Below are 13,729 nucleotides of genomic sequence, written 5' to 3' on the forward strand. Positions count from 1 at the left end.
GATAACCACTTCTTCCTTTCTCAGCTCTTCTCTGCATCCCCTCTCCTCCCTCTCCCTTGCCTTGGGGGGGGGGGGGGTGGGGGGGGCCTGTCCCCCCCCCCATCTCCGGGGTGTGTAGTTTATTTTGCCTGCGCTACGGCTGCCCCCGTGCCCACGTGGACTCTGCTCCGGCCCCTGGGAGCTGGAGGAGCTGCTCTGTCTCTTGGGGGGGAGCACCGCATCCCCTCACCGGAGCTGCCCCTGAGCCCCCCCCCCGCCCCCCTGCTGTGGGCCCCCACTGCTGTGAGCCTGCAGCCCTGCCCTGCTCCTTCCACCCAGTATGAAACCAGTGTCCCACTGGTGTTAAATGTTAGCGGGGGTCCTGCCGTAGCTGGCTCCACCTGGTGTGATCTGGGGGTGCCTTTGCTCATCCAGACCTTCAGGGGAGGACGTTTGGGGTCCCTGCTCCTGTCTCCAGCGGGAGGCTCTGCCTTGTCCCTGCCTCCCTGGGCTGTGTGGCACCCTGTGAAGTCACCGCCAAAACGGGTACAAACCCCGTCTCTCCGGTAAAAGATGAAAACGTGGTCCTGCGGCTGTGCAAAACTCTTTTCCCACATGTGTGTCGTCCCCCCCGCAACCAGTACTGTATTTCCTGCTATACTGGGGCCACTGGGCTGCTATGGGGACAGAGCCCGAGCCCAAATCCTTCCCCTTCTCTGCACATCAAAGGTGCTGAGCCCGTGGTGCAGCGCGACGAGGTGCTGTGGTCCAGGGGAGCCCAAGCCTGGCTCTGTAGCGGGGTGGGGTGGAAGGGGGGGTGGGTGGGATGCGAGGGCCCTGTATCCGCATGTGGAATGTGAAATAAAGAAGAGGGGGAAAAAAAACCCCCAAACATCTACTCATCCCTGAACCAGCTCCTCTGGTCCCGCCGCATCCTCCCCTCTCTGCTCAGCGCCATCATCCTGGCTTCGAGCATCCCACGCCGCCAGGACATCCCTTGGTGATGGACCATGAGAGTAAGGGAGAGGTGGGGGGCGGGGTGGGGGGGGGAATGGACACAGCCCTCTGGCCCTTTCCAAGGTTGCCCAATTTGGGATTTCTGCTCCGGCAGCCCCAGGAACGTGACGGTGATATCACCGTGGGGCTTGCGCAACGGGGCCAGGGCCTGGGGCATGGAGATCCCGTCCCCATGGATCGCCGGAGGGCTGGGGGACGGGTATCCAGGGCATCCCGTGCCCGCCCGATGGCGGGCACGGGATGCCCTGGATACCCGTCCCCCAGCCCTCCGGCGACCTGGACCACGTAGCCCCACGATGCTCTGTGCCCATCACCACGGCGTCAGGGCAACCAAACTGGAGCGGGAGGGGGACGCCCACCTTCCCTACAAGTCTGTGCGTATCCGTCCTCATCAGCTCCCCCACCCCACACACACCCCCCCAACCTCGACCTCCGCAAATACAATTTTGGAGGTGTCGGGGAACCGATTTCCGGGCTGGAAGAGGTTGGGTTGAGAAGGAAGTACGACGGGCCCCGCGGGGAGGAGGAAGGCAGCCGGAGCTGGAGTTTCCAGGTGTGTGTACATCACCTGCCCGAGCCCTATATAAAGGCGGCGGCGGCGGCGGCGTTGCCACTCGGCCGCCCGCATCCCCGGGGCAGCAGTTCCTAAGGGTGTTTCTCCCTCCCCCCCCCCCCCTCCCCAAAACACCCCCTCCCCCCCAAAATTTTGGCCGTGCTCCCCGCACCTTCGACCTGATGGTAAATGGGGAATGGGAAGGGGTGGAATTGCGGGGTGGGAGCTGGGATGGGGCGAGAGCTGGGGTGGGGGTGTTTGTGTGCACGTATGTACATAGGGGTTGCATGCGATGTGCGTGGCGGAGGGTTTGTGTGTGTGGGTGTGTGTGTGTGGGTGTGTGTGTGTAGCAGCACGGGTGCGGGTGATGTGGGTGCCTGTACAGCCTGCGGGTAGGGGCTTGCTGCTGGTTTTCCACCCGTGTGCCGGTTGGGAGGGCGCCGGGGGGGGGTGGGGAACGACGCAGGGAACGGGACCGTAGTGCTCTACGCGTGTAAGGGCTGGCCGGTGTCGTGTGTGCACACGTGCACGGCTGTACACACACACACGCACGCGCCGGTGATGTGTGTGTGGGTGTTTCTGGCTGGGGTGTGCGTCCGTGGGCGCGTGGAAGGGCAGTCCAGGCGCAGACGTGTGTGCTGGTAATGTGTGTGTGTGTGTGTGTGTGTACACACACGCATACATCCGTGTGCGTGGATGTGCTGGTACCGCTGTGTGGGTGCGTAGGTGCACACAGGCGGGTCCTGTGTCTCTGTCTCTGTGTGTGTGTACACACAGACGTGTGTGTGTGCATGGAAGGGCAGTGTGTGGCGCGTGTGTGTGTGTGTATGTGCTTGTACATCTGCGTACCTGCACGCTGGCACTAACGTGCGTGTTAACACACATGTGCTGGTATTTTTACGTGTGTGTGCACCGTGCTGGTGCTCAGGGGGTGCCTGTGCTGATACTGGGGGGGGGTGTGCGTGCGTTTGTGCATAGCTACACGTGTGCTGGCACTCTGTGTGTGTGTGTGTGTACACACAGGTGTGCTCTGTGTGTGTATGTACCGGTGCGCTCTGCAGCTGTATAGCTGTGTGTGTGTCTATGTCTGTGTGTGTGTGTGTGTGTCTATGTCTGTGTGTGTGTGTGTGTGTGTCTATGTCTCTGTGTGTGTGTGTGTGTGTGTGTGTGCGTGCTGGCGCTGCGCACGCACACGTGTACATACACACGCTGCGTCTTGAGGGGGTGGGTGTGTGGACACGGGCGTGCTGGTACCCTGTGCGTGTGTGCACACACGTGTGCGAGTGCTCCGGGTGCCGGCGCCTGCGTGAGCACCCTGCACATGGCTGCACGCTCCTGGGGGTTTTTTGGGTGAGGGTGCGGGCACACACGTGCTGGTGCATGTCAAAGCCCCCCCGGGGTTGGCGGGGCGGGGGGGGGGGGGACGGCTGCGAGCTCACCCCTACGTGAACCTTGGTGGGGGGGGGGGCGGTGGGTCCCTGCTGGGCTGTGTCCCCCAGGAGGGCGCTGGGTGGGTGTCTCCCCCCCCCTCCACCTCTGACCCGGGCTCTCCCGCAGGGCTGGCTCGGTGCCCTGGCGCTGCTGGGCACCCTGGCGCTGTGCCGCAGCCTGCGCCGCCCCGGCAGCCCCCCGCACCATCCCCACGTCCACTGCTACAGCGCGGGCGAGCTGCGGGACGGCGAGGCCCCCGTGCACCTCCTGGGCCGCAGCCTGCGCTGGGACCACTACGTGCCGGTGCAGCTGGTGCCGCCGTTGGAGCGTTTGCAGGAGGCCAACGCCGGCCATCGCCGAAGCCGACGCCACCGCGAGCGTGCCTGCCCCGCGCTGCAGCTCCGCGCCGGCCTCCACAGCGAACCCAACGAGCGCTCCATCTCCCCATGGCGCTACCGGTGAGTGTCCGTCCTCCCCCCAACCCGGGACCGCCCCACCCCACGCTGTGCCTCAGTTTCCCCCAGCATCCCTCACCTGCCTCTTCTTGCGGGGGCATCCCCGTTGCCTGCCCAGAGGGGTTGATATCAGCACGGGGCGACTTGGGGGGCACAGGGGAAGGGGCTCGCTGACGGTGTGTCCCCCCCACCACCACCATCCACAGCATCGATGAGGATGAGAACCGCTACCCGCGCAAGCTGGCCTTCGCCGAGTGCCTGTGCAGCGGCTGCGTGGATGTCAAGACCGGGCGGGAGACGACATCGCTCAACTCGGTGGCCATCCACCAGACCATGATGGTCCTGCGGCGCAAGCCCTGCCCACGTCCCGCCAGCCCTGGCCTCGTCACCTTCGAGGTGGACTACATCAGGGTGCCGGTGGGCTGCACCTGCGTCCTGCCCCGCACCGGGCGCTGAGCCCCCCCCCGAAGCTCCTGTGGAGCCCCGTAGCGTGACCATGTCACTGCATCCACCTCCCCCCACCCCGTGCTTGTTTTAGAGCACCCACCTGGCTCCCCCCTTCCTTCCCCGCAGCCGGGTGTCTCCCTCCAGCCCCCAAAACCTTCACCTTGTTATTTATGATTTATTTATGAGCCTTGCTGCAGGGGGACTTTTTTTAACCCTTATTTATTGCTGACCCTCCCTGCGAAGGCTGTGACTCCACGTCCAGCATCACCCCCATGGTGCCCAAGGCCCTGCGAGCGCTACCCGGGGGCTCGCTGGTTATTTATTCCCCACCCCGCCCCCCGCAGAGCTATTTATTGTCTCCTCTATATGTGCTATTTAATGCTGGCAACGTGCAGCCTGCAAATAAAGTCCGACACCCCCCACCCACCCACCCACCCCCAGACATGGTCCTTGCTCTGTTCCCAGCCGGGGCGTTGGGGATGCTGGCACAGGGGGCGATGCCGTGGGGGGTGGAGGCACCATGGGGTGATGCTCAGCCGTGGGGCATCTCTCAGCCCCGGCGCGGTGGGCAAAGCACCAGTACACCCAGTGCTGCAGGGCAGGACGAACTGGGAGGCAATGCGGAGGGTGGCAGGGCAAGGGTGGGGGTGGGGGGGGAGGGATGTGCCCCACACCCCCAGCCCTAGGGGGGGAACCAGCCCCAGCACCCACAGCACCCCTCCACCCACACCTTTCCCACGGCTCTGCCCCCCCCCAACCCCGGCACCCACGTCCCATGGGCCCAGCGCCACCTGCTGGGGCCACCCCATGTGCCCTGGCGGCACCCATGGGTGCCCTGGGACGGCTGCACCCCTCCACAGATCAGGGTTCATGCCGGGGGGGCAGAGCTGAGGGGCCAGGGCAGCTGCTGATGCCCAAGGGGGACAAGGATTTGTCCCCACTGCACAAGCGCATGGTGTTGTCCCTTGTCCCCATATGTCACACCCAGGCATCCAGATACTCTCCCGCACCCACGAATGGGAAGGGAAATGCGTCATTGGGGTCCCCACCCCACCCTGCCAGGGGTGACACCACCTTTGGGGGGGGTTCACCTGGGACACATGGGGCAGCTGCGGTGCAGGTCCACCCTGGGGACCACATGCCACCCCCCCCACCCCCCCCCAGCTTCACTCCACCATTGGGTCCACAGAGGATTTCGGGAGGGGACAACAGCGTGGGCCTGCCCCCTGCACCGCCACATGTCCCCTGAGGACATCTCCTGGTCCCCTCCGCCACACTCCGCCTGCCCCCACACCAGCTTCAGCTGCTCCACGGCGTTTGCCCATCATCGGGTTGTTTGTCCTTAAAATCCCACCCAACCCAGCCCCAGCAGCCCCGCCAGGGGAACAGGAGCCAGGGGGAGCCGGCACTTTTCCCACTTTTTATTGCAACAGCAACCGCAGAAGAGACAAAAAACAGCGAGCGCCGGTGCAGGGAGCACAGCTGCCTGACACCCCCCCCCCCCAACTCCGTGGTGATGTGGGGCCCAGGAACTCCTCAGGGAGCTGGGGATTCCCTGGAAAGCTGGGGGGTCCCCAGGGACCGGGGGATCCCCTAAGGAATTAGGGACTGCTTGGAGGGCTGGGGACCTCCCCAGGCAGCTGAGCGCCCCCAGAAATTTAGGGATCCCCAGGAGTTGTGATCCCTCAGGGAGCTGGGAGTCTTCAGGGATTTGGGGATCTCCAGGAGCTGGGGACACCCCCCCCGGGGAGCTGAGCATCCTTGGGAATCCAAGAGGAGCTATAGAGCCTCTGGGAGCTGATGACCCCTCAAGGAGCTGAGCATCCCCGGAGATATGGGGATCCCCAGGAGCTGGGGGACACCCCTGAGGAGCTGAGCATCCTTGGGGATTTGGGGAGCCCCTGGAGCCAGGCACCCCGCTTTCCCCCTGAGGAGCTGGGGTGCAGCTGGGAAGCAGGAGCACAAGCGGTGCGGCAGCGGCAGGAGGGCTCCCCCCCCGCCGTCACTCAGCCTCGACGGGGATGGGGTTCACCTGGCCCCCCACCTCCACCGGCTGCTTCTTGCGGGCATCGGCGGGGGGCCCGGGGGGGGAGGGTTGCTGGGCGGCTGCTTGATGGTGTCCCCCATGTGCGGCCGCTCCCGGGGCTTCTGCTCGATGGGTCTCCACTCCTCCCCACGCACCGCCGCCTGCAAAGACACGGGGGCCGTCAGTGTTTGGGGGGGGTTGCTCCTCCAGCAGGGCCCCCAGCCCCCCCAGAAACCCTCCCAAAGCCACCCTGCACTCACCAGCAGGTAGATGCCACTCGCGATGCCCAGGCAGACGGTGCCCAGGATGGTGGAGAGGAGGAAACCGGCGGGGACAGCCAGGCTGTGCAAGAGATTGGGGGTTCGGCAGGGGCTGGGGGCGGGGGGGTGGGGGCTGCACCCCTGCCCCGACCCCGTACCCCACTTACGCGGCGTGCAGGATGGCTCGGATGTAATAATTCCTTGTGAGGGGCCCGAACACCTTCACCACCGCCGTCAGGTACTTCTGGCCGCTGCAGAGCAACACCAGGGGGAGGTCAGAGGGGTTGCATCCCCCAAAGGGGGGGCACCCAGCCCTGAGGACCCCCATCCCCATGCTCTCCCGGCATGGGGAACCCACACATGGGATCCAGCCCCGCTTCCACCCCACGGCTCCAGACTCCAGTGCCGTGTCCTTGTGTGTCTGTGAGGGGGGGCTGGGTACCAGGACCCCCAGTGCCAGGGCTGAGGGGACACACACACACGGACACACATATCACTTACCACCTCTCCATGGTGGAGCCCTTTTGTCGCTTGCTCCTGGGGTACTCGAGCAGGCAGACCAAGACGCCTGCCACGCTGCGGGGGGGGGGGGGCAGTCAAGGAAAGGGATGCTCGGGGCCAAGATTAGTCCATAGGCACGACCCTCACCCGAAAAACAAAGGCTGTTTGGGGCAGGGAAGGAGAGCTTTGGGCCCAGAGTGGGGAGGAGGATGATGTCTCCCCCCCCAGTCCATGCCTCCCACCCGAATGGAGGGTTTTCCCCGCAGACCAGACCCGGGCGTCCTCTCCGCAAGGATACATGGCGTACGCCGCGAAGTACCAGCCCTTGAACTGCCCCGCCACGGCCACGATCCCGCCCGTCAGCATGACTGCGGGGACAGAGCGGGGCTGGTGGGGTCCCTGCCTGGGGACATGGCCCCCCCCCGAGCCAGGACACAGCCCCCCAAACCCGGGCTACAAACGCCAAACCTGGGATACCACCACCACACCCCCCCCAGACCCGGATTACGACCCCGACATGGGGGATGCCGAGGAGATGCTGTGTGTGGGACCCTCTGGATTCAGGGAAGGGAACTGGGGGGCTCCAGGATGGGGGGCTCGGGGCGGGGGGAGGTTTTTTGGCCCCGTGGCCACATGCCACCTCCACCCACGAACTTTGCTCCCCGCTGGCTGCCCTGCGCGGGCAGAAAACTTGAGGAGAGGAGGAAGAGAAGAGGAGGAAGAGGAGGCTCTAACCCTGCGCATCCCCAGCGGGGACGGGACTTCCCGGTCGTCCCCGGCGCCTCCCGTTTGCACCATCCCGGAAGCCCCCAGCGCCCCCGGGACGGCGCGGTCTGGCCCCCCCCCCCCCACCCCGGGGCTGTCACCCGCATTGAGCGGGACCGTGCCTCTATGGCCCCCCCGGGGCTCACCGCCCCCCTCCATCCCCCCGAATCCCCCCCCCGGAGCCGGCCCAGCGGGGCTCACTTCCTCCAGCCGCCAGCTGCACCGGGCCGGTGCGGGGACACCCACGTCCCCAGGGGGACACTGGGGGGGGGGGGGCTGTCCCTGAGCAGGGCTGGGGCGCCCGGGACCCTCTGCAGCACCCAGGTCCCCATCACCCCCCCCCAGCCCCTGCACCCCCCCAGCCCTCTGCACCCCCCCGGGCCCCTGCAACCCCCTCCTTCCCCCCCCGGCCCGGACCCTGTGTCCCCGCACTCACTGAGCCCGGCGGCCAGCGCCTGCTCGTTAGCCCACATGGCCCACTCGATCTGCCCCATGGCTCGTCCCGGCCCGGTTCGGCTCGTCCCGACCCGGAAAGCGGACGCGGCGCGACGATGTAACGGGGGCCTGGCCACGCCCTCTTCGTCATAGGCACCGCCCCCTCTGTGTAGACCACGCCCCCTTCCCTGTAGGCCACGCCCCCACCCCACAGGCCACGCCCCCCATGGGGACCCGCTTCAGCCCCCCCCAAGGGGACACAGCGCCGGTGCGGGACACAGGGGCCGTGCGGGGACAGGACCAGCCCCGCAAGGGACACGAGGGGACAGGGGACATGGTGGGGTGACGAGGATGGTGTGGGGGGAACAGGATCAGTCCGGCGCAGGGGGGCTGGATCAGCCCCGCAAGGGACACGGGGCCACATGGGGTGACAAGGGTGTTGCAGGGGGACAGGATCAGCCCCAGCCGGAGCATTTAAGGGACAGGGGACGGGATCAGTCCTGCAAGTGACATGGTGGGGACAAGGGATGTGCAAGGGATAGGGGCCACATGGGGTGACGGGGGCTGTGCAAGCAGAAAGGATCAGCCCCAGGGGACACAGGAAGACAGGGGACATTTGGGGGGGACAGGATCCGTCGCAGCAGGCCCAGGCACAGCCGTTAGGAGAAACCATCCCCGTCTCCTGCCCCACACCTTTGTCCGGCGATGCCAAGCCCCCCCCCCAACACGTCCCATGGAGTCTATACACCCCAAACCAGCGCTGCAGCTGGAAAACCTCTATTTCCTTACAAAACAGTAAAAACCAGCCCCAGGGGTCACATCCCACCCCGGGGCTGGGGACGGCTTCGCACCAGGCCACCCCCGGGTGGCACCAGCAGAGCCCCCCGCAACACGTTGTGGCTGTCCCCAGCGGTGTCACCGAGGCTCAGGTGCAGCGTCGGGGCAGCCCGTCTGCTCCCAGGAGATGCTGGCTGGGGTCATCCAGGAGCTGGGGACCAGGGCCGGGCTGCGGGGCAGGAGATGGGTTACGGGAGGCCAGATCCTTTGCACCAGGGAGCCCCACTGCCTGCAGGGAACCCCTCCTGGGAGGCTGTGGGGCAGCTCCTGGGCTCCACAGAGCCCAAAAGCCCACCCCCATGGATCACACCAGCAAGAACATGCCTAGGGATGGGGTTCTGCACAGCCCCGGGGATGGGGCATGGGATGGGGGTCCACACACCACCCTGGGGATGGGGTCCCGCACAGGTCCTTTGGGGATGGGGCCCCACACACCCTCCTGGGGATGGGGGCCTGCACAGGTCCCTGGGGATGGAGACAGGGATGGGGTCTCACACACCTCCCTGGGGATGGGGTCCCACGGAGGTCCCTGGGGATGGGGACAGAGCCTCACCGCAGAGACCAGGCAGATGGGTCCCCCTGCCCCACACCCACCCCCAAAGCCCCCCCCCAGCCCCCTACCTTGGTGTGCAGGATGTACCGGACAGCCCCCGGCACTGGCTCCGTCACCACGGCTGTGAGCAGCTCCTCCGGCAGCGAGGCCGAGTCGACGGGCAACCCCCTCACGAACCTGCGGCACAGCCGAGCACTCAGTCCCAAGCCCCCCTGCCATCCCTCTCCCCCCGACCCAAGTAAGAGACGAGATAGCCCTTACTGGTCCCCGTTGGTGGCGGGGGGGAAGCTGCGTCTCACCACCTCCACAAACTCGGCCACGGTGTCGGCCAGCGTGAAGATGACGGCGTTGGGGCCGGCGTCGAAGGTGTAGGCTACCTGCGGCGGGATTGCGGGGGGGACACGGGGACCTGGTGAGGGACCACGGCACCGCAGCCCAAGAGCCCCGCGGGGCCGGTATGGCCAGCTGGTACCTTGGTGCGTCCATGGTGGGCATTGAAGCGGTGTGCCAGGGCGATGATTTGCCGCGAAAGGTCATTGAGGTAGAAGATGGGGGGGAAGGTGTCGAGGCAGGTGGCGTGGAACTGGTTGCTGTCCTTCATGGTGAGCTGCCCGAAGCCCTCGAAGTCCCGCTCATGGATGTGCCGCATCATCAGGGCCAGGCGTTCCGGCACCACCGCCTCCGCCCGGTGCTGCCGCGACAGGAGGGTCACGGTCACTCCGGTTTGGGGACACCCACGGCACCGCGACCCTTTGGGCTTCGCTTGGGTGGCATCGCGGGTGCAGGCCCCCTGCCTGCCCTCCCTCCGTGCCCCCCAGCATGGAGAAATGTCCCCCCTCAAGGGAAACGGGACCCCACACCCTGCCTGCAGGCAGGGGGCAGGCAGCTGCCTGGGGCAGGATGTGGCCCATCGCCCCGTACCTTCAGCAAGGGGCTGGTGTCCACACTCGTCTGCATCCCCGCCGTGCTGCCCACCTGCTTCTTCTCCCCGCTGACCTGGGTGGGGGGGGCACAGGTGGTGGGACATGACCCCCCCCCGAACACCCAGCCCCAGCGAGGGGCACCCCCCGAGCCACGGGGTCTGCACCCACACGGGGCTGGGGTGACCCCAAATCCCACCCAGCTGGGGGGTGGTGGGTACAACCATAACCCCCCCTCTGCCCCGGTCCCTCACCACCAGGACGAGGACCCTGAGCTCCGGCCAGTGTGTCTCGGGGGCCACTTGTTGGGCGAGGCTGTCCCTGCCGTCCGGCCGCTCGCCCCGCTGCCACTGCACGAAGCCCCCCAACATGCTGCGGCAGGCGCTGCCCGAGCCGCGCCGGGCCACCTCCGACAGCTCGCCCTCCACGCCGTACAGCCGCGCCAGCGCCGACACTGCGGGGACGGGACGGGGTCAGGGGAGGACACCACCCCCCCCCACCACCACCCCCCGCCTCTGCCACCCGCCCTGTCCCCGCTCACCCACCCAGGCAGGCGTAGCCGGCAGCGGAGGACGCCAAGCCGGCGGCGGTGGGGAAGTTGTTCTCGGTGGCGATGTGGATTTTGTAGGAGAGGTTGAGCGGGGCCACGTCCTCAGCGCTGCCACCCCGGCGCTTGCGGGCCAGGCGCCTCACTGCGAGGGGACGGGAGCCATGCAGGGGGGGTCGGTACGGGGAACACCCCGCCCGGCCCCAGAGCGTGGGGGACACTCACCCTCCCGCAGGCAGGCCTGCAGCCGGGGGTGCCCCACGTCGGCCTCCTCCCCATTCAGCCACAGACAGTCCTCTGCGAAGTCCCGGCTGGCGGCGGCCGTGGTGGTGGTCTTCAGCTGCAGGGAAGAGAGGGGGAGGAATGCGGGGAGTGGGGGGGCTCAGCATCCCCCTGTGCACAGGTCGGGGGCAGAGGGGCCCGATCCTGACCCCGACCCCACACCAACCTGGTCCTGGTGCAGCGTCACGCTCAGGGAGGAGTTGATGGGCAGGATCAGGTCATTGTCCCGCTTGCCCCCTGCAAGAGATGGCACGGCATGGCACGGCACGGCACGGCACCCCTTGGCATGGCATGGCTCAGCACAGCTTGTCATAGGTTGGCTTGGCACAGCACGGCATGGCACGGCACTGCTTGGCATGGCACAATATCACTTGGCATAGCACAATATCACTTGGCATGGCATGGCACAGCTCGGCATGGCACAGTATCACCTGAGATGCCATGGCATGGCATGTCACAGCTTGTCATAGGCTGGCTTGGCACGGCACAGCATGGCATGGCACAGGACGGCACGGAATGGCACAACACGGCACGGCACGGCCTGTCACAGCTTCTCTGCCCACTTTCCCCCCCCCCAGCAGGTGCCAAACCCGTCCCCGCACCGGCCCGCCCTCCTCCCGGGGCTCTCCGCCCCGCCTGCCCCGCCGCTGCGCCGGGGGGTCGCGTCCCGGGGGCTGCCCAGCCCCGAGAGGGGGTCCCGGCCGCAGGGGCAGCCGCCGCCGGCCGGCGTGGCGCCGGTACTCACAGTACTTGATGACGGCGATGTTGACGGGGGCCGTGCAGGTGACCATGGCGAGCGCCCGCTCCTCCGCCATCGCGCCGCCGCCGCCGCCGCCGCCGCTCCCGAGGCGCTCCCGGCTCCGTGCGGGCGGCCTCAAGCCCCGCCCCCGCGCCACCCACGTGTCCGTGGTCCGTGGCGGGACGCCGCCTCACCATTGGCCGGCGCCGCAGCGCCCGGCTCCCGGCGTCCAATGGCAGCGATCGGACCACGGAGCGGCCCCGCCTCGCCCCGCCCCCTGCCGGCGCTGGCAGGGGCAGGCGGCGGCGCCATCTTCGAGTCGGGAAGGAGCCGCGCATGCGCCCTTACGGACCGGCGGCGGCGGGGCAGGGCCGGGGGTCCCGGTGTCCCCAGTACCCCTCCAGTGCTCCCGAACACCCCCCCCAACCCCAACGTCCCAGTGCTCCAGCGTTACCCCAGTGCCCTCAGTACCCCCAATGCACCAGTGCTCCCAGTTACCCCAGCACTGCCCCGGTGTCCCCAGTATCCCTCCAGTGCTCCCAGTGTCCCAAAACCCCTGTACCCCCCAGTACCCAGTACTCCCAGTACCCCCCCAGTGCTCCCATTGCCTTCAGGGCCCCTTCTGCTCCCAGTATGCCAGTGCCTCCAGCGCTCCCAGTGCCTTCGCAACCCCCAATGCTCCCAGTATGCCCAGCACCCCACTATCCCAGTGCCCCTCCAGGGCTCCCAGCGCCCTCGGCATCCCCCCAGTGCTCCCCGTCCCCCTACAGTGCTTGCAGTGACCCCATTAGTCCCGGAGTCCCCCGTGCTTCCAGTATACCAGGGGCTGGGAGCCACCAGCACCCCCTGGGTGTCCCCATCCCGCCCCCACGGGCACCCCCAGCCAGGCCCCGCCGCACGCGTGTCCCCCCCCGGGGGTATTTTTGACCTCTGGTCGCTCACTTGCAGTGGAAAATATCCCACAAATCCGGGTGCCTGGGGGTGGCGGGGGGCACACGCCGGGCACGTGGGTGACAACGTGGTGCTGGTGAGCACAGTCCCACTCCCACGGGGTCACCGATGGCGGGGGGCGGGAGGGGGGGGGTGCAGGTCCCATCCCACCCCGAATAAACACCCAGGGCGATAAGAGGAGCAGCATCCTCCTCATCCCACCTCTCTCCATAGCAGGGAGCTCTGGGGACCTCCTTGGTGGCGGGGCAGGGGCTCCCTGGACGTGCACCCCCCCCCCCCTCCGGTATTTATAAGCATTTTCCATGGGAGGGGACAGCCTGCGGATATTTTGGGCCATGGAATTCTTCCCCCCCCGGCCCCGCCACCGGCACAGGTGCAGGGTCTGATTTAGCTGGGCAGAGCTGCAAATAGCACGGGGGGCACACGGCGGCTTCCTCCGGCACCCACCCAAACCGTCCCCCCCCGGCCCCTGCCCCAGCGCCTGGGGTGACACCAGTGGGCACAGGGCTGTCCCCACCACTGCGGGGCTGTGGGGAGGGCGCCGGGACCCGAGGGCTGGCCTTCGCCACCAGCACGCCCCGCTGCTGGTGCCAGGGACGGCGTTGGGGACAGCCCTGTCCCCCGGCACTGCCACCCCACATGGGGTCCCACTGGCCGCAGCATCCCCCCGCCCAGCCAGGCTGGCTTGCACCCAGCATGACCCCCCCCAACACTCCCCTGGGGTAGGACGGAGCAGGCACCTCGGCTCACGGGAACCCCTGACACCCCTTCTCCCTTCAGGGACAGGCAGCCACGGTTGGGGCTGCATGGCCACATGCCTGTCCCCTCCCCTGTGGTGCCCTCCCTGCCCCAAAAAGCCCCGTGGGCGCTGTTTGGGGAGCAGATAAGGTGGTTCCTCAATGCGATCAGCCCTGGCCGTTGTCCCCCCAAGACTTTTACTGCCCCCAGGGACAGGAGCCACGCTCTGGCCAGTGCTGGGACAAGGGTGGAATCCCCTAAATTCTCTGAGAGGACACACCAGTGGCTGCCCC

At 67.3% G+C, this 13,729-nt stretch overlaps 3 protein-coding genes across 3 annotated transcripts; 1 reads left to right on the forward strand and 2 right to left on the reverse strand.

Annotated features, from left to right (window-relative positions):
- The first annotated feature begins 989 nt into the window (after positions 1-989).
- On the forward strand, positions 990-3,891 carry IL17C (interleukin 17C). The gene is made up of 3 exons (XM_054199311.1): positions 990-995; positions 3,107-3,438; positions 3,642-3,891. Exons 1-3 carry the CDS (start codon positions 990-992, stop codon positions 3,889-3,891), a joined length of 588 nt encoding a protein of 195 aa, XP_054055286.1.
- A 1,399-nt stretch (positions 3,892-5,290) lies between these two features.
- LOC128909550 (cytochrome b-245 light chain) lies at positions 5,291-8,033 on the reverse strand. Its single transcript, XM_054201362.1, has 6 exons — positions 7,871-8,033; positions 6,968-7,037; positions 6,670-6,744; positions 6,336-6,419; positions 6,169-6,250; positions 5,291-6,069 (listed from the first exon to the last, which is right to left on the reverse strand). Exons 1-6 carry the CDS (start codon positions 7,926-7,928, stop codon positions 5,911-5,913), a joined length of 528 nt encoding a protein of 175 aa, XP_054057337.1. The 5' UTR covers positions 7,929-8,033; the 3' UTR covers positions 5,291-5,910.
- Positions 8,034-8,095: 62 nt separating this feature from the next.
- MVD (mevalonate diphosphate decarboxylase) lies at positions 8,096-11,881 on the reverse strand. Its single transcript, XM_054201257.1, has 10 exons — positions 11,754-11,881; positions 11,175-11,245; positions 10,952-11,066; positions 10,725-10,871; positions 10,434-10,633; positions 10,181-10,255; positions 9,732-9,950; positions 9,521-9,636; positions 9,328-9,436; positions 8,096-8,875 (listed from the first exon to the last, which is right to left on the reverse strand). The coding sequence occupies exons 1-10, from the start codon at positions 11,821-11,823 to the stop codon at positions 8,795-8,797; spliced, it is 1,203 nt and encodes a 400-aa protein (XP_054057232.1). The 5' UTR covers positions 11,824-11,881; the 3' UTR covers positions 8,096-8,794.
- Between the last annotated feature and the right edge of the window lie 1,848 nt (positions 11,882-13,729).

Source organism: Rissa tridactyla, chromosome 4 (genome assembly GCF_028500815.1).
Source record: "Rissa tridactyla isolate bRisTri1 chromosome 4, bRisTri1.patW.cur.20221130, whole genome shotgun sequence".
NCBI lineage: Eukaryota > Metazoa > Chordata > Aves > Charadriiformes > Laridae > Rissa > Rissa tridactyla.

Excerpts from the sequence above, each read along its gene's own strand:
- IL17C (XM_054199311.1), top strand. Across the intron at positions 3,439-3,641 it reads ATCTCCCCATGGCGCTACCG|CATCGATGAGGATGAGAACC; the intron begins GTGAGTGTCCGT and ends CACCATCCACAG.
- LOC128909550 (XM_054201362.1), bottom strand. The coding sequence starts at position 7,928 with ATGGGGCAGATCGAGTGGGCCATGTGGGCTAACGAGCAGGCGCTGGCC. Across the intron at positions 7,038-7,870 it reads GGCGCTGGCCGCCGGGCTCA|TCATGCTGACGGGCGGGATC; the intron begins GTGAGTGCGGGG and ends CTGTCCCCGCAG. Across the intron at positions 6,420-6,669 it reads GGCTCCACCATGGAGAGGTG|CGGCCAGAAGTACCTGACGG; the intron begins GTAAGTGATATG and ends GTTGCTCTGCAG.
- MVD (XM_054201257.1), bottom strand. The coding sequence starts at position 11,823 with ATGGCGGAGGAGCGGGCGCTCGCCATGGTCACCTGCACGGCCCCCGTC. Across the intron at positions 11,067-11,174 it reads TGACGCTGCACCAGGACCAG|CTGAAGACCACCACCACGGC; the intron begins GTTGGTGTGGGG and ends TCTTCCCTGCAG. Across the intron at positions 8,876-9,327 it reads GGTACATCCTGCACACCAAG|CCCGGCCCTGGTCCCCAGCT; the intron begins GTAGGGGGCTGG and ends CCTGCCCCGCAG.